This window comes from Ictalurus furcatus, chromosome 15 (genome assembly GCF_023375685.1).
Source record: "Ictalurus furcatus strain D&B chromosome 15, Billie_1.0, whole genome shotgun sequence".
Classification (NCBI taxonomy): Eukaryota; Metazoa; Chordata; class Actinopteri; order Siluriformes; family Ictaluridae; genus Ictalurus; species Ictalurus furcatus.
Genome location: NC_071269.1, coordinates 17,939,938 through 17,967,685, shown reverse-complemented (window position 1 = coordinate 17,967,685; position 27,748 = coordinate 17,939,938). Strand labels below are relative to the sequence as shown.

The 27,748-nt window shown below is 40.8% G+C and overlaps 1 protein-coding gene across 1 annotated transcript in view; it reads right to left on the bottom strand.

The window, feature by feature from the left end:
* The window catches only part of agrn (agrin), a 271,081-nt gene that overhangs the window by 11,795 nt on the left and 231,538 nt on the right, over positions 1-27,748 (bottom strand). Inside the window, exons 20-34 of the mRNA XM_053643680.1 lie at positions 26,887-27,012; positions 24,641-24,768; positions 22,371-22,485; positions 20,621-20,740; positions 20,065-20,445; positions 19,124-19,316; positions 14,756-14,971; positions 14,093-14,322; positions 12,492-12,626; positions 9,733-9,823; positions 9,421-9,585; positions 7,916-8,027; positions 4,459-4,575; positions 4,119-4,302; positions 1,170-1,257 (exon numbers count right to left, since the gene is read on the bottom strand). Coding sequence (XP_053499655.1) covers positions 1,170-1,257; positions 4,119-4,302; positions 4,459-4,575; positions 7,916-8,027; positions 9,421-9,585; positions 9,733-9,823; positions 12,492-12,626; positions 14,093-14,322; positions 14,756-14,971; positions 19,124-19,316; positions 20,065-20,445; positions 20,621-20,740; positions 22,371-22,485; positions 24,641-24,768; positions 26,887-27,012 — 2,401 coding nt within the window. The remainder of the gene's footprint in view (positions 1-1,169; positions 1,258-4,118; positions 4,303-4,458; positions 4,576-7,915; positions 8,028-9,420; positions 9,586-9,732; positions 9,824-12,491; positions 12,627-14,092; positions 14,323-14,755; positions 14,972-19,123; positions 19,317-20,064; positions 20,446-20,620; positions 20,741-22,370; positions 22,486-24,640; positions 24,769-26,886; positions 27,013-27,748) is intronic.

Sequence of the window (27,748 nt, the reverse complement as noted above, 5' to 3'; positions counted from 1 at the left end):
AAAGCAACACGAAAACCTGAAATTCAATTCCTTATACATCATTAGTCTGTATTAATGTGGTTATCTTGCTAACTAGCTTGGCATACTTTTTAGTGAAATTACATTATGTGCCGGGTTTTAATTCAGATTTTAAGTTTTAAGTCAGTCGGTGCTGATGAATTTTCTATAACAGCAGCTCTGATAATAGTGCCAGCTACAAAGCAAATCACAGGTTTGAAATCGTTGCGATGGCGATGCTTTCTGTAAGGAGGAGGTTTAATATTGATAGAAGCAATCTAAAGGGTGAGCGCTTTATAAAAGTCTGAGGTGAAGCTGTTCTTTTAAGTTTGCCAGTGCACGGAACGTCTTCAGAGGAGTGAACTTTGCACTTTTTGCGTTTTATCAGTAACAAGAAGAACAGCATTTTAAAGAGAATGAGAAAAAAAGGGAGAGGCCATAGTGAGGGAAAGCCTTTGTGCTCTGCCGCATCACACCTCCCTTACGGTAATTAGTTTCCAATAACAGCACGGCCATGTTTTAGCCTAGTTCAATTACATTTATAAACACAGGACTCCACAAGTACACTCAAGTTTGTGCAGTGGGCTGGCTTGTGAATTTATTTGTCCACCCCTGTCCAACTCCTGTTTACTAGAGCACGATATAACAGCCAGTGGCTATTAGGACACTAATAGGATGCTTCACAATGCACTTAACTTTATCCCTTCTACTTATTACAAACGATTAATAACATTTTGGCATGCCTATTGACCAAACATCTGAAGTGCCACAGGCATATGAAGCCAACACAGTATTCCTGGAACAAGGAATTAGCTCATGATTGAAGAAGGCAATTGGAGACAGAGCGGTGCTTTTCCAATATGTGCTCTAATAGAGATGTGAGGTTTTGAAGCTCTTGTAATGGCGAAGGGGGTTTCGAGCAATACATCAGTGCTCCACAGGATAGTACTGAGAGCACGTCGCTCCAGGCAGTACTGTAATTGGAACCAGCCAACTAATTAGCGAAACTCCCTGAAAACCAGAGACAGGGTGCTAAACTACGGCCAATTAGCCCAAACCAGGAGGGGCCTAAACGATTTAACTAATAATCAGGCTCAAACAGAGAGAGGGCGCCATAACTTATTCAGAGCGCACAGGAGAAGATTTCAACGCTGGCGAAAATGCCTCCTTACCTCTTGGTGACGCCGTTGTGATATTCGATAAAGGTTCGGCCGTCAAAAGCAATGGACTCGGACTCCCCGGCTGCTTTCTCGTAGGTAGCTGGAGAAGATGAGAGGATGGTAAGAAATATATCGCATCTTATTAATGATGAGTGCAAGTGTGATGTATTGTAATTTTCATGCCTGCGTGGTTTAATTAATGTTACAGAAACAGCAAGGAGGCACCGCAAGGTTAAGGAGGTTAGTTTTATACGTTTTTGAAGTTGCTGTAATGTAGCTTGTGTGATTGTATTGAGAATACAAATGAAACTGGATGGTATGAAGTTTATCAAATGTACAGGAGTGAAAAAATAAACACGTACCCAGTGTCTTGTAGAGATTATAATATGTGATAAACACTTAACAGTGCATATACCAGGAGAATTCCACTTTGGCAAGAGTGTGTGTGTGTGTGTGTGTGTAGTGTAGTGTATATATACTATATATGTCATGTATATGCAGGAACTAGCCCGGGACTACGACTCCCAGCAGCCAATGCTACATCACATGACTGGTTTCACCTGATTCACATTTTTGGTTAATCAGCGTCACTCTTTAAGTCACAGTTTGTACAGCACTGGTTGTCTTGCGTTCTTTGTCTTTATGTGTGCACCTTGTTTCCATGTTTATGTTTTGATTCATGCTTTAGTGTTTTATGGTGTATCACGTTTTCGGAGTTCTTGTTTTGTGTTTGTGATTAAACCTTTATCCTTATCTACACTTGCATCCGTCTTTACGCGCCATATCTGACAGTATATCTCCATCCAGATGTTTCTTAGTGTTCATGGTAGTTGTATTCAAAGTAGTCATTTATGTGAATTACACTCACGACATGGTGTTTGCAATATTACACCATCTGCCTAAGCATCTCCTAAGCATACTCGCATAAAATATGTTGGAAATCAGATTTAATGTATTCGTCAGTGCATGTAATAATAAAGGAAAGGGGTTACTTTCTTTATACCAGAGTGTTGCTGAATCAATTTTGTTTGGTCAGAAGGGTCTGATTAATTTCCTATAACAGCATGGGTCTGACAGTAGTTATTACACTTATTCTAATATGTTATTGTTTTTAAATATTGTGTAATTGTGTATATCGTGAACCGTTCTGTGAGATTTTTCTTTAACATTTATGGAAGGAGTCTCCAGTGTCAGCATTTTTAACAGTCGGAGGTAAAGCTATAACTATAAAAAAAATTTCCGCCACAGTAAACATGAAGGATATTGTGCTTCGTGGTTTCTAAGTCATTTTTTATAACTGCTATAGCGTAAGTGATAAGAGGAACTGGCTTCCACAACATTAAAGGTAATTATCAATGGACAGAAAGTATGATGAGTAGAGATGCACCGAAACTAAATTTCTCAGCCGATACCAATAACCAATTATTCCGAGTGATATCGGCCGATACGATAACCGATACCGATAGTTCTGCCTTTTATGCCTTCTTTTAAATTAATAATAATTAATTCCACAATTGTGAAAGAAATGAAAATAAAAACTTTATTCTCTCCATTTCAGCAAGCTGTTTCACAGTAACTGGTCTCATAAACAGAAAACACATTACTCAAATTAACACTAACACATGAACTAAATTCGAAAGATTAAATTAAGATTTCTTAACTTATTGAACGTTATTAATGCATTGAATGAATTCTAAAAATCCTCCTGTTAGTCTCACATTCACTTTCCACAAACAAAAGCATTTCTACTTCATCATTAAACATCAAACTGGTCATATATAATATCAGCTTTTTTTTATATATTAACATTAACTGGATATGAAATGCACTAATCTACAAATATATTTTTCTGTACAATATATACTTTTTTGTCAACTCATCTTCATATAAATCTTTCAGCGGTGTACTGGTGCTTTAATTCAGCGTGAGCAGCGCAGCAAAAAAAAAAAATTTAGACTAAACGCCGTAACTCCCGCTTCACTGCTGCGGCGTCCGGTGTAACATTTTAGCATTGCAGAGCTTGCAGAGCTTACAGAGCTTACAAACTGCAGTTTTGTCGTCATTCCACACAAGAGACATCATCTTTACACACAGCACGAAATCCATCTGTTTTCCCGCCCTCTTTTGATTGATAGGATATAATCGGCCCTGATCATCGGATGTTTTTACACTATCGATTATTGGCCGTTACATCGGTGCATCTCTAATGATGAGTCATTCTTAAATAAAACAGCAATCATTAATAAATAGCTGTGGTGTACGAGATGGTAATAAAACACTTTACAGGACGTACTCTTAGAGGAAAATAATCAAATTTGGGGTGGTATGATGTGTTACCACCCCGAAGTTAGGAAGCAGCATGTCCTGTCATATTTTATTCCTTATGTAACAGAGCAAAAAGATGAGAGAGCTTGAGAAGAAAGAACCAAAGATTTCAAAGGCCACCAATGTGAGTCATGCCTCTCAAATCAGATAAAAAGTTCACAATAATTCCAGTTGAAAGATTAGCATCATGATTTAAAGATACAATCCCAAGTCCCTAATGGATTTCCCATGGCTAATTTATGAGCAAGAGTGAAAGCTGACATTCAGCTGTTGGGCGGCAGGTGAGCAATTTTCTGGCATCAATCCACATGTAGAAAAAAAAATCTATTAAATTTATTTTATCATCGATTAGCTCTCTGTGCATTTCACACTAGTAATAACAAATTGTACCAAGTATATGGATTCACATCTTTTATAATAATTATTATTGACTTTATCTCAGTGCTACAATATTTTAATTTGGGCATCAACACTTGCAAGTCCTCTCACACCAGCTCGAACTGCTCCGAAAGCTAATTTATAGCCCTGCTTAGGCAAAGCTTATCTCTAGAAAAGCGGCGTGGATTTTTTATTAGGAAAGCGGATTTCCAGAATTGGAGGATTAAGAGCAAGGTAAGAGTAGAGAATTGTACTTACTGTGCTGGCACTTGGGTCCCGTGAAGCCGAATGGACACACACACTCGTAGCTCTCGAGCAGCGGGTTGCACTCGCCACCGTTCTCGCACACGTATGTGGAACAAGGGTGGTGTGTGTACATGGACACATCGCTGGAGTTCAGTGCGTTATCGGGCTTCAGGATCGGCGTGCCCCTCAAAGTAATCTGAAGTCAAACGACATGAATCAATGAACCACAGCATGGTTACAAAAAAGCTGTGTCACAGCACCAAAGCAGGACACATTGAAATCAACAATAAAGCAATAATAATATTGGCCATATTCATAAATAGTAAGTAAGACTGACAAAATGAGCTATTACCTTCTGGATGGCTCCTTTAAATCCAGCTTTAATTGATGCTGGTCTGGCCAGTTTACGGAAATCCGGAGCTCCGCCCACATAAAGGGATTCCTTCAGATTGAGATCTGTGTGCTGGTTCTGTAGATCGAACCCAAGCCGGATGAGAACGTATAGCACTGATGCTATTACTAGCACCTCTAGAACTCTTCTGCGTATATAGTATGTCATGCTGCATTTTATTTTACATTTATACTAACGTGGCTGAATGGGCTTCACAACGTCAACAGAAAGTAATGGACTGTTTTAAACACTTTATTAATTCAGCTCACATTTGCTCCTTAGCCACATCTATGAGAAGCATAGTTGATTTTAGTACAGCTTAATAGCAAAGTATTCAGACACTACATATAAGAAGGAGAGGAAAAGATAAAAAAAGAGAGAGGAAGAGACACAAAGAGAATCGGAGTGAGTGAAATGGAAACGACAGATATGGATGGTGTTTTAATGAGTATAATGGATGTATGATTATTTCTTTGAAATTTAAAACCGTAAACCTTAATAAGGGTCCCATTGGTGTCATGGATAGTCATGAAATCATTCTTCAGCTAGCATGAACATTGCTCCAATTACAGTGGGATTTTTTTTCCTTCCAGGAGGCTACATATGTACACGATTCAATTTTTTTTTTGTTATGTAGGGCAATTATTGCTTCAGGATAAAACCCAAGTTAATTGCTGTGAAAAAAAAAGATGGGAAGTCCACATGCATTGCCAGTTTGCTGTGCCCAGTCCAGCTTTTTTCCAAGCATAAGCGTAGGCCAAGGCTTGAAAAGGCTTGGCAGTGGACCTGAAGACCCGGCCAAACTGGAGAATGGGCCAGCTAGCATAGCCAGTGCTGTTGGAGCACAGCTGAGTTCGATGTGGACTGAGCTGGGTTTTAGTGAGAAACCCTGCGACAAATCTGCCATGCACTCACACCTAGAGCAAGGGGAGTCAAGTAAAATTGGCAATGAAATTGGTTGCGTAAAATTCCGTGCAGATAAGCAACTAACACGATAGAACGATGACCATTGCTACCATTATTTACCATTTATACCATTAGTAACTACTAGTGATCAGTTCATGGCTATTTATTCATCCATTTTCCGCACTGCTTATCCTACACAGGGTCATGGGGAGCCTGGAGACTATCCCAGGGGACTTGGGGCACAAGTTGGGGGACACCCTGGATGGGGTGCCAACCTAACACAAGGAACCAGTTCATGGCTATAAATAAGAAAATTCAAAGTATGATTTGCTTAGTAGTTGCACTATGAATGTTACACCTTTTACCTATCAGTTCTGAACAGACAAGACATTTTGTGCGGACATAATAAACACATAGTCTTTGTCCAATCATCTTTAAATAAAGTTTTTGTAGTCACTTCTTTTTTTGTCAGATCGTTAATCAGTCCAGAGAGGATATAAATAAAATGAAATATCCATGAAAATGCTCCTTTTTCTGCTATAATGTCTCTAGCCTATAGAATGTAGCTAGTTTCTGGGCTAATGAGCTGCCTTCAGGTCAAAAATGCACGTGATCGAATAATGTGATTGGTTATGTTTATAAACCTAGACTGCATGAACTAACGACGCTTTTTACACGTTTATCAACTAAAACGTTTTATTGGTACGTGGTACGGTCCGCTGTAATGCTTTGCTAGGCCCACATCCGGACCGTTGTCCACCAGTTCACAACCCCTGACCTAGGGTTTGGAGAAGATGTATTCACTTTCTCCATTAATCCTTCTCTCTTTCTGTGTGTGTGTGTCTCTCTGCTGGAATGTGTTGACTGCCTGACTGAGGCTGTTATATGGAATTTTCTCTGAGGGGAAAGAAAAAAGAAAAAAGAAAAAGAACAAAGAACAAAGTTTGTCTTTCAACTACACAGCCTCCCTCTCTCTCGATCTCTCTTCCTAGCTTCCCCTCTCATCCTTCCTCCCTCCTCCTCTGCTATTTAACTGTCTCCCCGCACTGCGCTACTGTTTAATGGCCCTCCCACGCAAAACTAATGAAGACGTTTCATTGTTGTAGGAAGGCTTGAAATAATGGTGGTCAAATGATGACTCTCTTTCTCACCGCCCCCATACCAGCTGGCTTGAGCCGAGAGCCAAACCGAGTTTTCAACTGCCCTCTCTCTCTTCCTCTCTCTCTCTCTCGCATTCTCTTTCTCTCTAGCATATGGAATGGTGTGAAAGCAGAGCTCTTTCATCACTTAGCTCCTCAGCCTGCTATTGTCGAATGGAGAATGGACCTGAGATGAACAACGAGCTACTTGATGGGGCTGCCGGAGAGCATGAGGATGTTCGAGTGGGTGACCAGGCTCTAGTCATTACCTTGCGTGATTTCTGATATCCAGACAGCGCACGAAAACAACAACACAAGGGGAGGGAAGGAAGAAAACAAAAATGTTACCAGAGAAGAAGAAACAGAATGTCAGTACTAATAGAACTCCATGCAAACATCAGACATCAGGCATGGGAAGCGAACGAAGAGCTTCAAAAAGAGATTAAGTAGAAAAAAAGCAACAAAAAAAAATCTGGGAGAATATAAAAAATTCAGAGTGTTTTGCACCAGTGCACCCACACACTGTTTATATTTGCTTCATGACACGATGGTGTAGTTAGAGCTCTTTCAGCCGAGCTGGAGAGGCAGTGGAGACTTCTGTAGCAAAATATTTCTCCTGGGGTCTGCCTTTCATAACAAGCCCCTTCTGCTCTCTTTGCCCCATTTTTTCCCCCATCATCCTCTTCCTTTAATAAGATTTTCTGCCTCTGCTGCAGTAACTGAGCACCATTACAAAAATGTAGGACGTGCAATAAAAAAAAGATAGATACACGTCGCGCTACACAATCTACACACGAGTTCTCCGAATATTATTTAATTGGAAAAATGGACGAATGTTTGACGATTACACGACATTTATTTTCATATGCTCTATATGGTTCTCTGTTGGGTTTCAAAGTTTTCTGAGCAAATAAAACAACAAAAAAAACACACTAAAACAAAGGGGGAAAAAACACCTACAAAAACCCAGGAAGTGGTTTGTGGGGACGAACGTGAGTGGGTGCACGATTGTGTGCAGAAGGTGCAGCAAAGCAGTTACAATATTTGCCATTTATATACATACAAAAAGACACACAGGCACTAGGACACTTTTAAAAGCACACACATGCGCCGCATAGCCTACAAAGGCAACACCACAAGATGCACTCGAATTTTCCATTAGCGAGGACACTACTGTATACAGAGAGCCAGGAGAGAAAATTGGCCCCAGATTTACCCAAATTATCACTAAAAGTTGGGAAGGTGTGCTGGATAAGTGCAGCTCGGTGGTATTGTGGGGCCAAGGCTGCCCTCGTTTGGCTCAGCTGCATCAACACAGGCAAAGCTTAGCGTGGGGTTAACATGGGGTTAGCATGAGGTTAGGATGGTCTTACCGGAGCCTCTCCTCTGACCGGGTCTTTGCCGTTAATAGTGATTTCTCCCTTACGGTTTGCTCGCTCCAGATTCACCGTGTTCCACACATTCAGCTTGAGCTTCTCTTTACTCCTGTTGTCACAAAAAGATATAAATGCATCAGTTAGTGCACTAATTACGCTTACACCACAACGCTGCTGAATTCTCAAATCAGATTGGTCAGAAGGTGTTGATTCATTTTCTGTAACAGCAGCTCTGATAGTAGTTCCGGCTGTAATTCAGATCACGGGTTTATATTAATGCGCTCGTTCTAACACGTAATCGTTTCTATAGTAATGACTCATCCAGAGGGACTTGGTATGGTGGACGATCTACAAAATCTAAGGCTAATAATAAATGGATTAACAAATGTGCTGCAGTTTTTCTGTTCGAAGATTTTTAGGTTTCTGTAAGAAGAGGTTTATTTAAAGTCCCAGTGAAGTGACTTATTGACGTAATTTCCACTGATCCAGGAAGTCAGGGCGGGACTTATCAAGTGGCTCCTCCCCATTTTTAAATAGCCAATAGCGTTTAGCTTACCTTCCAGCACGGGCTAAGCCGTACTTGACAGTTTGTACAATGGATTTTTATAACGTTGGGGCGGGCCACTTCGGATTCTAGAGAGCATCTCATTGGACAGAAAACCTGATGAGAAGCTGAAGTGCAGAATGATGTCATCAAAATTTCTGATCCGTATCAGTGGTATACATTTTGAATGCATATATCTTCTAAAAGCGAATTTTGCCATTGTTTGGGAGAAAATTAGCTTATATATAACGTTAAGGTTAACATATTCATACTAAAAGCCACAAAACTTGCATTTTGATTTCATGGGGACTTTAAGACTCCAGTGTCAGCACTTTGTAACAGTTACTTTTCAGGACAGAGGACTTTACACATTCACATTCATCTCTTGCTGTGTTTTGTTGAGAGTTTGGTAAGGGAATGACGGTTTCCTAGTGTAAGTGATAACAAGAAACTGATCTGTCTCACGGACATTCCACAACATTAAAAGTAACTCCATTCCATCCATTTTCCATACCGCTTATCCTACACAGGGTCACAGCGAGCCTGGAGCCTATCCCAGGGAACTCGGGGCATAAGGTGGGGGACACCCTGGACGAGGTACCAATCCATCGCAGAGCACAATCACACACACATTCACACATTATGGACAATTTGGAAATGCCAATCAAACTACAACACATGTTTTTGGACTGAGGGAGTAAACCTGAGTACTCAGAGGAAACCGGAAACAGGAATAAAACACTTCAGGATGTACTGTTCTAGGTAAAATATCCTTCAGGATAATAACAATCTGTCATTGATTATTTTCCTATGATAGCACACCCCTGTCATGTTTTATTAATTATACGCCTCTCAATAATGTTATGTCACAGATACAAGAAAAGGAATCGTTCACTACATATAAATCTGAGATAATAAGCACTGAAATCTCCTGAGTAAGAAAGCTGGCTCTGCTTACCTAATGACAGCTGGCCCTTTGCCCAGATCATATCGAAACTCTAGGATGCCATCGTTCAATGCAAGAGAGATGAAATCGCCCTTGCTATCTGTCTTCTGGCCATTGTAGAAGATCATGCCGTTTGAATCATTAGCCAGCAGGACCACAGTCATGCTGACCTTTTGCCTGTCAATAAATCATGCAATTATCCCATTAGAGATTACATTAGGCTAATGTACATCATAACTAATCATAATGTTGTAATCCTGACGTGACAGATGGCTGTTACTCACAAGCGCGTGTAAACATGCAGTGATGGTACACAAGAATTACCTCAGATCGTGACCGTATAAATGGAGGCCCTTCAGCTCGAGGTAGGAGTCGCCACTGAAGAAAGGAATGTAGGCCCCCCTCTTGTCAGATACTGTAAAGTAAAGCAGTGTCTTACTGGCAGCTCGTACATCATGTTAAAATGGTTTTACCAATCCGGCATTTACACACACGGGCATGAGCTTAGCTCTCCAAATTAGAGCAGACTCGCATTCAGCACATTAAAGCCGTTCGCTGCTAATTGTATCGGATTACAAAAAGCCTTGTTTTAGGTGGGAGGATGGAATTCAAAGATTAAAAGACCAATTAGGTATTGTTTAAAGCAGTTGTTGATGCTTGTGCGTGGAAGCACAAAAACCCTGCGGAACCGACAAGCAATGGTGAAGCTAAAGCCGTTTTAGAGGAACCAGCAACAGGAGTTCAGAGGAAGGTGAACTGCTGTAGGAGTGAGCTGTGTGTAGTGATGAGACCTCTGCTGGGCCGAGCCCCATACAGTTCATCCGCCTGCTGTTTCTGAAATCTAGGGTTAACAGTCAATAAATGCTGCCATCTCAGATAGATACAGTATGCGGTGTTTTATACCATTTTTGATGATGTACACAAACCCACTGCTGAGTGACCAGACTTTTGATTGGTGTAGGGACAAGTTCTGGTTTATAAAAAACAAACTAACTAATTTGTAAAGCTATGAATGGATTTGCAAAGATGATCTTTTCCCCCCAGTTAAGCCACATATCCTATGAAAGCTCAATTCTGCCACGTATGAGTATATATTCAGCACTTTTTATCTCACAATTTGCGAGTTAATATGGCACAATTGCGACTTTTTATCTCATTCTGCTGACTTCTGTGCTTCTGCCTGACCAAGATACACTAACACCACAAGCACGCTATCCTGTTCAGTCTAATACTTTCTCCCAGAGTGGACAGTTCCTGCTGATAAAAAATACTCCAAGGAGGTTATATTCCTTGTTTACACACTACTGGGTTTTGTTGCAGTTTGATTTTCGGAAACGGAAGCACTAAGTCGCAATTCAGTGATATTAACGAGTAACTGCGAGATAGAAAGTCGCAATTGTGAAATATTAACTCGCAGCTGTGAGGTATGAAGTCGCAATTGTGTGTTAGTAACTTGAGAGTGAAATGTATCAATTTGCAAATGTAAGCAAAAAGTGGTAGTTGCGTGAAAATAACTCGCAGGAAGTGTGCGATTAAAAGTCACATCTGTGTGATGTTAACTCACAACTGTGAGATAAAAAGTCAAAATGGAGTGATTATGAATTCACAGATGTAAGATTAAAGGTCACAGTTGAGTCGCAAATATTAATACCCTGCTAAAAAAAAAAAATAGAAACCCTCATAGAATTTAGTTTTAATGGTTTTAATGGAAACTGTACTGGTGCCTGTGGGTCCCTGCTGATAATTTGTTGCCTTCTATTGATGGCATGTTATTACTAGTGGATACCATTAAGGACCAATAATGGTAATGGTAATAATTTTAATAGTTAGGTGATGATTTGAAATGGTATTTGTAGTGGAAACCGTTATCATTTCTGTGATGGTTTCTATTAGGTTTTTTTTCCCCAGCAGGGTAGATAAATCTGGATAGTGGTAGCTTAGTGGTTAAGATGTTGGTCTACTGCTCAGAAGGTCATGAGTTCAAACCCCAGCACTGCTAAGCTGCCAATGTTGGGCCCTTGAGCAAGGCTCTTCACGCTCAGATGTATGAATGAGATAAATGTAAGTCGCTCTGGATAAGTACGTCTGCCAAATACCGTAAATGTGATGTAAATCTGTGCAATTTTTTCTCGCACCTGGCAGCGAGATGTAAGACGTGATCTTTCATGCCACAGGCACCATCACAGAGTTTTAAGGGTTAACCTGAACAAAGCCAGACACCACAGTGAACTAATTCACTTGTAAAAAGCTTCAAAAGCAGCCCGAAACAGGCCCAGACTGGTGTCTACAGCAATCTACTGTGAGAGTGAGAACTCAGTACACTGTCCGAGGTTGCAGCAAATCTCATCATCATCATCATCATCACCACTGTGCAGTGCAGCATGTTCACACAGGGGACACTCGCATGCTTACTATTGACAGTATACTGTACAGAGTCTGTCCCACATCCCCAACCCTTCTGTCTCTCCGTCTGTCTAAACTACACATTCACTCCTGCACTTCACAGTCCCTTATCTCATGGCACCTTTTTCTCCCAAGACACTTTGCCTGACTGAGTCCCCATTAATCACGACGCACGTCTGACTGATACTCATCTCATTGATTTAAGTGATAAAAATGAGTGCACTTTATGTGATGGGTTCGTTCAACTCATTGATTTTGGTTCACCTCAATTTATTTTAATCACTTGCTAATGAAAACTTGCCTGGTAAAAGGGATATTTTGTGTTAAATGACTAGTGTGTGTGTGTGTGTGTGTGTGTGTGTGTGCGTGTGCGTGTGTGTGTGTGTACACGCAGCCATCCTCCATTTACCCCTGAAATTGCATTTGAGCACCCTGATCAGCATGTGTGTGTTTGTGGGTATCTCTGTGTGTGTGTGTGTGTGTCCCTACACATTGACTACATGAAGCCTCGCTTTCACTCAGGCATCCGTCAGAGAGGCAGCTTTAAACTGCAGCCGCTCACACTTTCGCGCAGGAATTTTTTTTTCTTCGATCGTTTTCTAAATAAAAGACGGCGTGCGCCTGAAGTGCCGTCAATACAAAATCAATAAGGCGGCTTCGGAAGAAAAGGAGCTACGTACGTTTTCTGCAGTGCTTGCCTTCGCGGCCCATGGGGCACTCGCATTTGTAGCCTCCCTCTGGAAGCACGTGGCACGGAGCAGAAGGGTGGCACGGGTTCGGCTCACACGGGTTGTGCGAATCGGCGCAAGTTGGACCTGTCGAGAAAAATCCATAAAAGAAAATGACAGAGAGAGAGGGAGGGAGAAAAAAAAAAAGATGGTTACTTTCTCATCTACCCTTGTGCTCCTGACAAAATCCTATTGCTGGCTTTTTGGAGCCGGGACGAGGATTTACACTGTAATAGAGGTCATTTTCTAATAGGATTTAGAAATATTACAATTCCAGATTAAGCTCTGCATCACCAAAACCCACTCGTGCACTTTTCTTGGCTGGAGAAGTGAAAATGGCTTATGGTTGGCAGGTTTGGCCTGTGTCGGCGACTCATCTGCCTATTTCTACCAACAATTTCTCTTTTTTTTTGTTTTTTTTTTTGGACTTGGGAGAAGAGCACATTGTGGGCAGCAGTCATGCTGGAATGAAAACTCCTTCTGGCAACAAGCAGCTCCATCATGAGCAAAAATCCCTTCATCTCACGCCCCTGCTCTTTAAAACATGAAAGTTTAGCCTCTGTATTTATCCCCCTAGCCACTTTCTTTTCTTTATCCCCTTACTTCAAAAAGGGCATTTATTTCTCTTCACCTCAGCCTTACCTCCGCGTCGTGCGGCACAGAAACCAAGTGCGCGATATTGATCTGAATTACTGACGCTCGTTCAATAAATCTGGCGAGCAGAACAACAGAACAATTTACTGCATCCAATATGTTTCGAGACTGGAGAAGCTGCGAGGTTGGGGGAAAGAAAATAAAAAATAAAAACACCCCCGATGTTAACAAAGAGAATAATGTAGTGTGTGCTTGGTGGCTGTTATCACAGTTAAGACCTCTCTGTTTTATCTCCCGGGTCGTAGATCATTGAGGTGTGTGCGCGCTATGCTATCTGCTATTTTTCTCTGCTGCCTTTTCTTCATGGTCCTTATTAGTGGTGAACTAGTGGACCGTAACCATTCTGAGAGCACACCAGGGCAAAGGCCGTGGAAAAGCAGCGACAGCTCTGTAAGATTTCAGACGCCAAAGAAGCAATGCTCGCTAACAGCCCAATTACCTACTAGGGTTTCTATACGGCGAAAGCAAGGAGGAACTGAAAAGCAAACACGTATTAAACACTCCAATAAAATTGTGGTATGATTTTACCCTCGGACTTAACTTATTAACGCTACCGTTTGAACAACAAACTCAACTAAGGTTATAAGAAATAAAGTGTGCCTGCTTAAGCAGACCATCGTGAGAAGCTCGTCATCTTTTCCCTAAGGGTTCTTCTTCCTACATATAGCTCACGTGCCCTTTAAAGAAGAGAGTAAACCATCATCCATCTTAACGTGTCCTCAATGATTACACATGTGGAGCAGCTCTTCTGGGTTCACACTCAAGATCACAATCCAGATGTAATTGTAAACAGGCTCTCTGGTTAGCCATCGTGGAGAAAGCTGGCTGAGTCAGAGCTACGCACTGATGAAAAACAGGATAACAAAGACAAATTGCGAGGGTGGCGATGCTAAACTCACCTGAGAAACCATTGATGCACTTGCAGTGGAACATCTCAGCCCCTTTCACCTGACACAAGGCTCCGTGTTTGCAGGGGTTGGGCACACAGGGGTTGTTACCGCATTCACCGACGGCTTTGCCGTACACTACATTGCCCCCGTTCTCCTGAAGGTTGTACACCATGTTGTTGACATCCAGGAGGCGGATACAGCCGGTCAAACCGGTGGAGACAGAGGTCCTCTCCTTCACACTAAAAAGGAAAAAAGAAGCGTATAATTAGCCCGTTATTAACCTTTAGCTCATAAATTACATTATTTGGCATGAATATACTTCTATACACACAGAATAGATTACTGTGCACTACGGTGTAATTATGCACTGACAATAATTTGGTTCCAGCACATTAACGTCAGCTTTAATTGAAGGTGGGAGAACATTATAGAAAAACCAGTCTCTTTTTTTTTTTTTTTTTTTTGGTTTAAATCAATTCCACAAAAGCTTTTCTTTTTCAGCTTTGGGCAGGTGAATCCGAGTCTTGACCAGTCGACATGTTACTCTCCACTTCACTTTGTTCATTCTTCCCATGCATCCTAATCAGTTCCCAATCCATTCTGGCTGCAGTGTTGCATTTTAATCATTTATGTGGGGGGAAAAAAAAAACCCAACAAAACAGCATGTCTTACTCTTGGATCATCTCTTCAAGCACCCCACCGATTAAAAGATCAGTGTCCAGGTTGAGTCCGTCAGTACCTGCTGGGCTCTGGCCTTCAACCGGCTTCTCATTATCGACACTGAGTGAACCATTGCGTCTGTTACGGCTTACCACTAATTGATGCCATTGACCAGGTTTTACTGTGACGGTGCTGACCACCGAGCATGTTCCAGAACCTGTGTTAAACCTAAGAGAGAGGAGACATGGGATTGTTAATTGTTTTCAACAGAATCTCATTATTTACATGCCCTGTTACATGTAGTGCAATATATTTCGGGGTACCGCATTAGTCTGATCATATAACAACCAGAAGTTAAACTGTAACAAATAGCATGTCTACCATGACGCCGATCTCTGTATATTCCTTATTAAATACATTTACGTTACATTTATTCACATATTCAAATAATACCTGAGAAACAGGGAACACATAAAGGGAACACATTAAATATGAAAGTCGGGTTTTATTCCCATGAGGAGTTAGCGGTTGTCTGCTGCATTGATGTCACAGAGGGAACTTACTAGTGCAGTTACAATGGTCATTTAATAGGAGAACAATTTTCAACAATCTCAAGCATAAGTGATCAAGTCCTTCTAGTCGGACGTGGGTAATGTTGAAAACTACCATCTGAATGTACCATTTGCATCTACCAGGTGCATTATTTGTACTGTATATTAGGAAGGTAATTGTGTTGTGTTGTCTGAGGTGTGTGTGTTGAATGTATGGTGTTGGGACCAAACAATTCCTAATATATAAATGTACTGTATATATGTAATATATATATATATATATATATATATATATATATATATATATATATATATATAATATGAAATGTTCTGTATACATGTAAAAGTATATATGTAAAATATATAATGTACTGTATATATGTAAATATATATATAAAATATGTAAATCTTCTGTACATATGTAAAATATATCAATGTACTGTATATATGTAAATGTATATATATAAAATATGTCAATGTACTGTATATATGTAAATGTATATATGTAAAATATGTAAATGTTCTGTATATATGTAAATGTATATATGTAAAATATATCAATGTACTGTATATATGTAAATGTATATATGTAAAATATATCAATGTACTGTATATATGGCAAATAAAATGATTCTGAAAACGGAATTTCATTACAAAATAAATCTTGGACACCATTCATTACTCTAGGTTAGCCATAAAGGTTAATATGCAACTGACTCCTTTAATACTAGTTAAAGAAAGCGGCATCTGAGTTCAACCTTTCCCTCGTAGAAATCCTCAATTATTCTGAAATCTTTTAGACATACTTAGTAGAATTTTAACTTTGCTTCACCACTGGATTGAATTGTTAAGTATTAAGACTAAAAAGCACATGTTTTTTTTTTTTTGTTGTTTTTTTTTAAATATTAAAATATTACCAGTGAAACTTAAAAAAATATCAAGTTTACATTGTCAGGAGTGGACAAATTTATTAGCTAGCCCACTAACCAAGTGAAAGCTCCAATATGCTGCTGAGTCTCGTGCTTTGTTTACTGGGAAGTCAAATGAAATAGGCTCTAAAGTAGCTACTAATATCATTTATACAACAGTTAGTTCTGGTCCACTGATTTTCCAATTCCAAGTGCCTATATTTCCTATACCCGCACTGGGACGTTTCAGTGTGTGTATCGCTCCGCTCGTCTGTGTTCGCCACATAAAATTCCACTTCCTACTTCGAAACAGTTACCACAGTAGTGTTAACGACATCATCGGTGGACATGACAAACGATGCTTTTCAAGATTATAACTTTTGGCTTAAAGTATGAAAGCTCGTCAGAAGAAGGGACGACAGTTTTATCGGAACCACTTTTAACAGGAATGTTCCAATCATTGTTAACTAGCTAGTAGACATGCTGTAAAGTGAGTGTGCTTTCTTGGGGATCGATTTCCGCTAGCAGAGCAGAATTAAACCGGACGCTTGGCCATATTGTGTCTGAAATGTCAGTTAGTCTATAATAAAGTTTTGCTTATAGAACTCTTATATAAAAACAATATCGCACAAGCAAGAGTGCAGGTTATGCTGTACGTGCCTATACTCAGTATAACTGCATTCTTGCTTGTGCAATATTGCTTCATTAACTCAAAATAAAAGCACATTAATACAGACTATGGAAAACAAGCGAGTACTTAAATCTCTGGAAGTTTCCTAACAACTTCACACATTCGACAAACAGACTTTGGCAAACATACTGGCTATGAGCCCCTATATGCCCTGTCATTCCACATAAAGATGTTATTTAAGCCTGACTAGTGTCTTCACTTGATGAAGTGGTTCAATGTGAGGTGACTTCATTTCTGTACTAGCATTACAGTATATATAACTGTTTTTGTGATGCACTAAGTTCACCGTCCTCAGTTTAGTCACTCTTTCTGATCCTGTAAATACTGCTGGCATCTGTTCAAGCTAATTAATATGCCTAATAAAAGTAGTTCCTCCCAAGAGCTAGACAATGTCCTCGGTGTGTGTGTAGTGCAGTATGTGATGGGATTCGAAGAAGAGGATTAAGAGGTGCTTTGCTCCACTGAGAAATATATGAACCAATTGGAGCGTGTGGGTTTAAACAAACATATCAAACGAAACATTTTCTTCTGCAAAAGTCAATACGGAGTACAGTTTGTTTTTCTCACTTTGGTAAATGAACTACCTACTGAATCTGCTTGTCCACCAGGCAACTGTGAATGAAAAAGTGATATATAATACAGTGCTGTGAAAAGGTTTTTGTGTACATCTCATACTAAATTGTTTCAGAAATGAAAACAAAAGCTAAGATAAAACAAAGGCAACCTGAGTAAACACAAAATACAGTTTTTATATGATAATGTTATTTATTGAAGCAAAAAAGTTATCCAATATCAACTGGGCCTGTATGAAAATGTATTTGTCCCCGTAGTTACTAATTCCCCAAATCTATGAAACTGTGTTCATAATGAGGTTCGGCTGGACTAGATGCAAGCAGGCCTGATTACTGCAAACCCTGTTCAATCACATCAACACTTAAATAGAACTTTTTCAACAGCATGAAGTTTGTTAAGAGGTCTTACCCAGTAACATACTATGCCAAAGTTGAAAAGAAATTGCAAAAATGATGAGGAAGAAAGTGATTGAAATACATCAGTCTGGGAAGGGTTACAAAGCTATTTCAAAGGCTCTGGGACTCCAAAGAACCACAGTGAGAGCCATTATCTCCAAATGGAAAAAACTCAGAACAGTAGTGAACCTTCCCAGAAGTGGCCGACCTTTCAAAATTCCTCCAAGAGCACAGCAACGACTCATCCAGGAAGTCACCAAGTAGCCAAGGACAACATCAAAGGAACTACAGGCCTCTCTTGCATCAATAAAGGTCACTGTTCATGACTCCACTATCAGAAAGACACTGGGCAAAAATGGCATCCATGGAAGAGTGGTGAGGTGAAAACCACTGCTAACCCAGAAGAACACTGAGGCTCATCTCAATTTGGGCAAAACACACCTTGATGATCCTCAAACCTTTTGGGAGAATGTTCTGGGGACTGATGAGTCGAAAGTGGGACTGTTTGGAAGACAGGGGTTCCATTACATCGGGCGTAAACCAAACACCAAATTCCACAAAAAGAACATCATACCTACAGTCAAGCATGGTGGTGGAGGTGTCATGGTGTGGGGATGCTTTCTGCTTCAGGGCCTGGGCAACTTGCAATAATTGAGGAAAACATGAATTCTGCTCTGTACCACAAAATCTTAAAGGAGAATGTCCGGTCTTCAGTCCGTAAGTTGAAACTCAAGCACAACTGGATTATGCAGCAAGACAATGATCCAAAGCGTAGGAGTGAATCCTAGTCCTAGAAGTAAGTGAAAGACTGATCTCCAGTTATCGAAAGCATTTCATTGCAGTTATTGCTGCTAAAGGTGGCAAGACCAGATGTTAAGTTTAAGGGGGCAATTAGTTTTTCACATGGGTGATAGGTGTTGGATAAGGTTTTTTGCCTTCAATAAAGTAAATTAATTAATAAAACCTGTATTGTGTGTTTACTCAGGTCACCTTTGTTTTATGTTGAGATATACACAAAAACTGAAGAAATCAGGATGGGGCAAATACAGTACTTTTTCACAGCACTTTATGCATTCCCCTAGGCACCATTTACCCACTGATTCTGATTATTGTCCCATTTAGTAGAATATGATTAGGAACGTTCAATCACACATTGTTCAAATTCTTTACACTGACCTCAATTGGTTTCTCTGTTCTAATTCAGATTTGTATGGTTTTTATTAGATTATGATTATGAGTTTGCATGTAAATGTGATCTCTACCTGAGCTCCACCTTTCCTTCCACCAAAGCCAAAGAGAGGAAGTCCTTCCTGCCATTCTGGCCGTTGTAGAGGAGTATACCTGTTGTGTCCGAGGCTCTGAACTCCATGGCAATACGCACGGTGTGGTAAGCTTTCATGGTTGGGAAGGCCAGGTACGATTTGCCGCCAAAGGATGGTATGAAAAACTTTATCGCTGAGGAACAGAGAGAGTAGTGGTGAGATAAACCAGGTTATCAGCGTCTCAAGCAAGACTCCAGGACTTCAATGGCCTGTTCTCTGCTGATAAACTTAGAGAGGAAAAAGAATTCTTGGCCTTTGAATCAGTCATGATATACAAATCCTGAGGGCTACATCTCTTTCCCTAGTCTTCCTACAATGATTTGTGAAAAAAAAAACATATGCAAAGAGAGAGATGCTAAGACGGTAATTATTTCAGTGACAGCTGCTCTATAATCTCTTGGGAGGACTCTGCGTTAACCTTGAACATTTCAGACTGAGTTTCTCTTTGATCTGGCATTTATCATCAGCACCTTTGTCTTGGGAGAATGGCTTGCTGATGAAGTCTTCTGTTTTTTGTCACTCATTAATGGACTGACTGATCACAGTGAGATATCGATGCTGCATATAAACCATCAATTATTTATTTTTTTCAGAGCATTTTTTCACATGCTAATGCTCATTAAAGCAATTAGTGTCAATTATAATCTGATGCAGCTGCGAGGGATAGTTTCTTACATCAAGAGAAAAAAATGAAACGAGCTCCAAACTTCAAAGCACCGCAGCAAGACTGTCATTTTTTTTGTGTGTGTGCCATGATTGTACTATTCTCTTCATGCAGAGGATTCATTAAGCAATCCTGTGATGAACTGCATATTGCGATTCTGAGATTGAATTTTTTTTCCTTTACCTTTTCATGGAAATGGATTGATGGTGTGTTTTACCTTTCTCACACACGGCTCCCCCTCTTCCAGCAGGACAGGTGCAGATGAAATCGTCACCGTCCTCCTCACACGTGCCTCCGTGGCCGCAGGGTTGTGAGTCGCATGGCCTGTGGACTTTGACGACGGGCTGGGTCTGGAAGGACAGAACGGTGGTGGTGCTGGCAGAAGTGGTTGTGGGCTGTGTAGGGGTGCTGGTGATCGGGGCGGCTGTGGAGGTTCTGCGGGTGCTGTAGGGCCGTCTTGTGGTGGTTGGCTGGTGTGCCGTGATGGACGCAGTGGTAGGGGGCATGGTGCTTCTGGTAGTGGTGGTGGTCGCGATAGTGGGTGTGGCGGTGGCAACAGTGGTAGCAGTGGTGGTGAAGAATGGACGGACAGAGATACCTAAGAGATTGAGAGAGAGAGAGAGATTGTGAGAGAGAGAGAGAGAGAGAGAGAGAGAGTATTATTAATATTATATTACAATTTTCAACTTGAATATTTATAACTGGAATCAGCTGTCTAAAAGAAGATTTCACATTTCTGACTGCAGATTAACTATAACAAATTAAATGCTTACCATAAGTGTTGAAACGAATATATTCCTCCTCAGGCTGTTTCACTACAATGCCAGGTTCTTTAGCTGTCTTAAGCTGTTTCAGCAACGCATCCCCGACATCCTCGACTGTAAATCTAGTGTCTGCAGCACAAGGCCATGACCCGAGGGAAACAGGACAAAATAGAGGCACATTAGATATTACACATGGCATGTAATAGTGCCTGTATGTAATAGGCCCGAGGGAGTGGACGTCCTCCAAGCAGCGTACTGTACGTTTCAGGGACGCTTGGATGAAAGGCTGTCATAACACTTCCACAGATGGCCCTGTTACTGGCGACTGTAGACTTTATCATAGGCTCTTGTGCGAGAATAAAAGACGCTGAACGAGGCCAATAAAAGGTGAATGCGGGGGGACTTTATTTTTCTCCTCCAGTAGTGAAAGGGACAAGCACGACTTTAAAGACACAAAGGGACGAGAGCGTACAGATGATCCCCAGCAATCTGAACAAAAATCACCTTACAGAGAGCATTTTCGCTGGACACTAAACACGCCAACTAAACCAAAACAACGCCGTTCCTTTATATAAATATACACATAAAAAAACATACTCTGCTCTACTGAATTATATATTCTTTAATGCACGACTTTTATTTGCTTTTTAGTTCTTCCCGAAGGCACACTGTGCTAACTGATTTTTTTTTGGAGTAAATGAGATGCACACACCGCCTAGAGTGATAAGAGGCACTTCACAAATAACACACAACTAGCTTTAAAAAAAAGGGGGGTGGGGGGGGGCGGAAAGGCTAAGGGAGAGAGAAAGAAAAACGAGTCACTATAGAAACAGATGGAAGAATTAAAACCACAAAATGCACACTGGGTAAACATTGTGTAGCTGCTTTAACGCAACCTGCTTCAAAGCACAGATACGCGCACACCCGGTTAGCTCAAAGTGGCACACCAGACAAATCCAAAACAGTGATGCTTTATATAAATGCTGAGCTGTGTCTGGGCTGCATCAAGTTCTGTACGGCTTATCTAATTAGAGATGATGCTTCCACACCACTGCAAATCACTGCTGGATGCTGAAAACGCTTGAGCATGAATAATATTCATGTTGCAAATTAGTAAATGTTCTTCTACTACTTCTACTGCTGCAGCTCCTCTCGTTCTCCGGTTCTGCATGATTTGTCTTGATGCTCTCATTCTGCTTGGAGCTTCTGTATTTGTGACTCACTTTCTGCTGCTGGAGATGGTCCCTCACGGATACCCCAAATAAATAAATAAATAAATAGATAGATAGATAGATAGATAGATAAATAAATAAATAAATGTTCATGGCCAGGTCTGGACCTTTATTTTTCATATGAAATAGTCTCTTTCTTTTATGCTACAATATCATACATTTTCCCGTGTTCCAAAATGCTCACAATAAACATCCTTCTATCTAATGGTTTATAATCCCACTATCCGGTGTCACACAAAAGAGGACAGGCTCCTTTTTGAGTCTGATTTCTCTCAAGGTTTCTTGTTCATGTTGTCTCAGGGAGGTTTTCGCCTCTGTCTTCCTCATTGAAGATCTAAATCTAAATCTAGATTAAAGCTGCTGTGTGACAGTTTATTCTTAAAAGTACTATACCGAGTAAAATGGAACGGAATTAAAAATGTAACACGAGTGTGACATTCATTCCCATGACATAAAAGGACTATGGTTGTAATAATAGCTATAGTTTTATAGTTTTAATAAGAAAATTGAGCTATGTGCTACATTACCTGGGTCAAAGTGAGCCTCTACTATAGCCATGATGGAGTTGCTGGGAGCCAGATTTTTCACTCGGACACTCTGGAAATCTTTCCGTACGTCAGACTTGCGGAACAGCTCATTAAGCTGCATAGAAGTAAAAAAAAAAAAAAAAATGAAAGACGTCCACGGTCAATAAAAGGTGTCGCTTTTTTTTTTTTTTTAATCAAGAGAACATTTCTCTTCCAAGATGAGAAAGTGTGTCACTGGGAAATAGTAGAAAACCGCACTGGGTCTAGGTGCACAAAGTGACATTTTAAAGGCAGCGCAAAAGTAATTATGTGAACACATTTTTGGAGGCAGCAGTAAATGTCATGTGACTAACATCTCCCATCCAGATTTGTTCAGCTTCTGTCGCATAATGTTGTAGGTGTATCTTGTTTCCATCTCCATGAAACACAAGCTTGAGTCAATAAACATTTGACTCTCTGGTGCATTTAGGGCTACACTGACCTGATCATGACAGTGATGACTGTGCAGACAGGAATTTTGGCATGTTTCCCTATACTGAGAAAACCTGCAGACGTTTATCTAAGAACTGGTGCTGTAATCATAAGGACTTTCCTGGGCTCATCCCAGAATCAATTTTCCACACCGCTTATCCTACTCAGGGTCACAGGGGAGCCTAACCCAGGGAACTCGGGGCACAAGGCGGGGGACACCCTGGATGGGATACCAACCCATTGCAAGGCATAATAACACTCAATCAGCCTACGATGTATGTATTCAGACTGCGGGAGGAAACCAGAGAACCCAGATGAAACCCCTGAAGCCTGGGTAGAACAGGCAAACTCCATGCACACAGAGTGAAGGCAGGATTCGAACCCCTAAACCCGGAGGTCAATCAAACGTGCTAACCACTAAACTACTAAGCCTCCCAGAAGACTTATTCACAATATTAGTATTGTTTGTCTTGCTTTCATCTCTGCTGTAGCAAGGAATGGTACAAGCCGTTATTGTTCCAGGCCATTATTGTGCACTAGAGACTATTCCTAGTATAAGCTCATAGGACATATGTTATGTTTTTGCACTGGGTTGCGTTCTGCTTACTACACTAATGCTACTCATCATGCTGTGGTCGCTCTGTTGATCACAGCTACTCTGCCGCACATCCACTGTTCCATGTCTGCTGTTTTGCATCATTTGCACTATACATTACACTAATCGTTCATCTTCCCTGGGGTTAATACTCCAGTACTGCACTGACACTCTCACATCACTCAGAGGATTTGTGAATATAAGGTTACACTCACTCTATATCCAATACTGTATTTGATCATTTTTAATGAATGTTGCTTATGTTTATTTCTATTATTCTGAATACTCTTGCTTGCACAGTCTACTTTTTTGGATTGCTACTGTAATCTTTGAATTTCCCTCTGAGATTGATCCATTATTCAATCAATCAATCAATCGTTCTAGTGTACAGTCATAGAAGAGTAATGCTTTATAATCCCACTCTCCGGTGTCACTGAGAAGAGGATGAGTTTCCTTTTGAATCTGATTTCCTATCAAGATTTCTTCCTCATGTCTCAGGGACTGTTTCCTTGCAATTCTCACCTGTGGCTTGCACAGTACACAGCTAAATCAGAATTTATAATCAGATTTCTATAAAGCTCCTTGGGCAAAGTGTACATTTTCTCAATGGTGCTACATAAATAATATCGAATGAAAAACATGTTTATTTAAAATAGAGTTCAAATAAAAGTCTAAATGCAGTCAATATGTGCTTCTGTAAATATATGTAAAGTAAGCCTTAAATCTGTATAATTCATCATTTCAGAGGTAATACTTTGGGAAGAATTTGTAGTGACATGGTAACAATGCCGTCAGTTTAACACACACACACACACACACACACACACACAACTATAAATAGTAATGGGAGGTTTGTTGAGAGGAATAAGAAACAGCTTTGGTTTGACATTCTCTAATGTTTAAATCATGCTCCAATCTTAGAATGTATCTTATAATAGTAGTTCTGAATTTGTCCTTTATCGTGACATTTGAAATATTTATTGACTGCGCAACTGCCTCTAGGCTAATATTATGGTTTAATGACTCCCCAACAACTGCCCCTAGGCATCTATTATAAGTAAACAGCTTGTCAGCCCTACTCAGTACTGAGGGAAATGGGATATGTCAGAATTCTGGTCGGTGGCTCATATGGATGGATATGGATAGATATTATGATGGAAGAAACATTGGGGTATTCCTTTAATTAACTGCAGATGACACTCACAGCACTCTCGATGCTGCGAGCTGTCTCACCGAACAGCTCTGATTTGGGGTCATCCAACTCTGGTGTGTAAAAGACCTCCTGACCCTCTACCTGGTCCAGGTGCAGGACGCCGGTAAAGCGCATGGTGGCTGTTTGGGAAAGCAGACAAATACACATTTAGATGTTTGGGTTTAAACACGACTCTCTTGCACAGCTTCACCCTACTGCCGAGTTACACAATGGAGGTTGGTACAGTGCCAGTCTGCAGGTTAGTGATGAGGCTGCTGTAGTTAGTCAGGGGTGTGTGTTGGGTCCGCTGTCAGTGTGACACACTTGCTGCAGTGAGAGTGGTTTAGGAGGTATAGCGAGTGGACAATATGGACAAGGGAGGTGGACAAGATGGGCTGAATTTTACCAAACCGAGTCTTGTCCCAGAACTTGGCAGAGGCATGGAGGACTGCATAGAAAACAATTAGTTAGACAGCAACGCTGACATATACATACAAACATGCACATCACCGAATTTAGATTTTTTTTTTTTTTAATGAAAGAGATTTAATAATGCCCTAGCTCTTTTGTTAAGAAGGAGCCTCTTAATGGAGGTCATTGCTAAGGTTATTGAAACTATAACTCGGCACAGAGCTGACAGCGGTAAGTGAAAAGGGAGGTCTGGTCATTGTGCGCTATTGAGGGAAATAAATAACAAATAAACCAAGCATTGAATGTGAAGGAGAAGGCGAGCTGGGAGAGATTCAGTGTTCCGTATACTGTGTAATCAGCTGAACAAATTGGCCAAATCAATCATGCTTGTTGGGCTTCAGCTTGGTTCAGACTGGGAAGAGCACTACTATGATTATCGTGAAAGATAGCTGTAATTGTCTTTCAATCCCAGGGATGTGTGAATGACAGAAGCTGGTTAAAATTGCATGATAAGAGCCTTTTCCACCTACTATCGGATGGGAATTTACTTTTTTTTGGGGGGGGGGGGACAAATTGGTTTTGCAAATGAATTGATCAGATTATGAATGTGTAACATTTGAGAACAGGACTTTCTCACAGACTTGGAGAAAGACAGAGACTGCACTGCGGGCTTGAATTAAAAAGCTAAATTTCCCCGCCACATCCCATTTCAGGTCATCATTTTTAATTTCCCGAGTACCGCATATTAAAACCGAAACTGTCCCGTTTCATTACAAGTGCAGTGGGTGTGTTAAATTGAATTCCATGCAGAGTTAAACTTCATTTGTACAGCTTCTGTAAACTAATACCTAACTCGATATCTATTTTGCCATGACCACAGGAGTGGGATCTCATTATTTAAACATCATTACATCAATCATAACCACGTTAGATTGCTGATCAGTCTGGCAGGCCTCTCTATACATACAGGCTGGACAGGGCTGGGATTATTAACGGAGTTATCAAACAGCATGGAGTAACACATGCTTGTTTTGCTCTGGCATCCTGAGGAACGCTGAGTTATCTTCAGTCCATTTCCCTTACGTTTCCAGTGGCATGTTGTTGATACATGACATGCGGTTAAAAGACCTCGGTGTTGATGCTAACACTTGACCTGTTTCCATATACACAAACACAAAGCATCTACCTGCCTCTTTCTGCCTAGTCAGTATTGATTGTACTGCTGTGGGTAATTCCATGGGCATATCCATAAAACAGATGGGACTGGTGTTGAAAGAAGAGTGTGTTGCTGTGTTCTGTAATCTATAGCCTGCTAAAGCATGCTGTGTGGAAATAGTTTGTTTTCTTTCCTGTTCACACACCAGAGAAGCTCCTGCCACATGGCTGTGATTTCTCTCCCCCAAATAGATTTATTTATTTATTTTTAAATTTTCAATCAAACAGCGCAGCACAGTATGGCTTGGTAACAAATCCGAACCCTTGACTTTCCATATCCTGGATGATGGAGTGTTGGTTTCCTATCACATAATGCTACCCGTGAAAGTCTTCTTGCCTGCTAGGCCTGCCTGATTCATCCTAACGCTCTGTTTCTGCTTGGAGCTGCTGGGTTAGACGGTTCCACATGGACATCCATGCTGTAATCATAAAAACTGTGCCATCGAGAAGAGGAATGGTTCCCTTTTGAAACTGGTTCCTCCCTGTCGTCTTGGAGCTTTTTCCTGCCACTGGCTTTCTCATTAGGAATCTAAATCTGCATCCAGATTTGAGTGAAAGGAGTTTCTCTGGAGGTGGTGACTAATGACGTGATATGCAGAGACGGTGTGATTATCTGTGTCTGAGGTACTTACATGGGCAGTTGGTTCCATCTGGGGTGATAGCAATGGTCTTGCCATCGGGGCAGCAACCGAAAGGTGTGTTATCGCAGGATGAACGTACTTCACCTGTTGGGAGAGTGGTGGCTGCTACAGTGGGACCTGCAGGAAGACATGATGCGCCTTTCCGTAACAGAACTTTCAACAGCATGATAATGAGCAGTCCATCGCTAGGAAACGGTTTCCCCGTGTGCTTCGTAAAAACTGACTTCATGAGTGAAAGCAACTTGCTGTTTAAAGCTGCTGCTGAAAGGTCATTCTGAAAGAGTGAAGATGCATTACTGCAGAATTGCGCCTGGTTATCTGTGCAGCGTCTTGGCTAGGCTGTCAAAGATCTGATTTGACAGCATGATTAGAATCTGACGGATATTAAGTGAAAAATCAGCTGAGGTGGATGCCGTAGTTTACTGTGCCAGATATTACAATTCTGAAGGAGCAGGCAGCACAATATCTGCGCTAAACCATCTGAGGAAGTATTAAGTCTAGTAGGAATTATGTCAAGTTAGAGGTCAAAGTATGAATTATTTAAAAAATTTTTCCCTTCTTCAGCTTGTGCTGTAGCTCGCTATGGTAGAACACTAATATTTACTTGTCTCAAGCTTGGTAGCTACAGCTGCCGGTTCTACAGTATGTGGCACAGATTACTCCTGATGGGTTGAAGAAAAACAACTCCTTCTCACCCGAACAAGCCATAAAGCTGTCAGCAGGGAGATGTTCAAGGACTCTGTGAGCATGATTGAGGCAGTGAGAGACAGCAAGAAACAGCGCAAGAGCGAGTAGTGGAAAATGACATTTGGTGCGAAGCAGGAGAACGGCCCTGGGCTTATATTCGCCACCG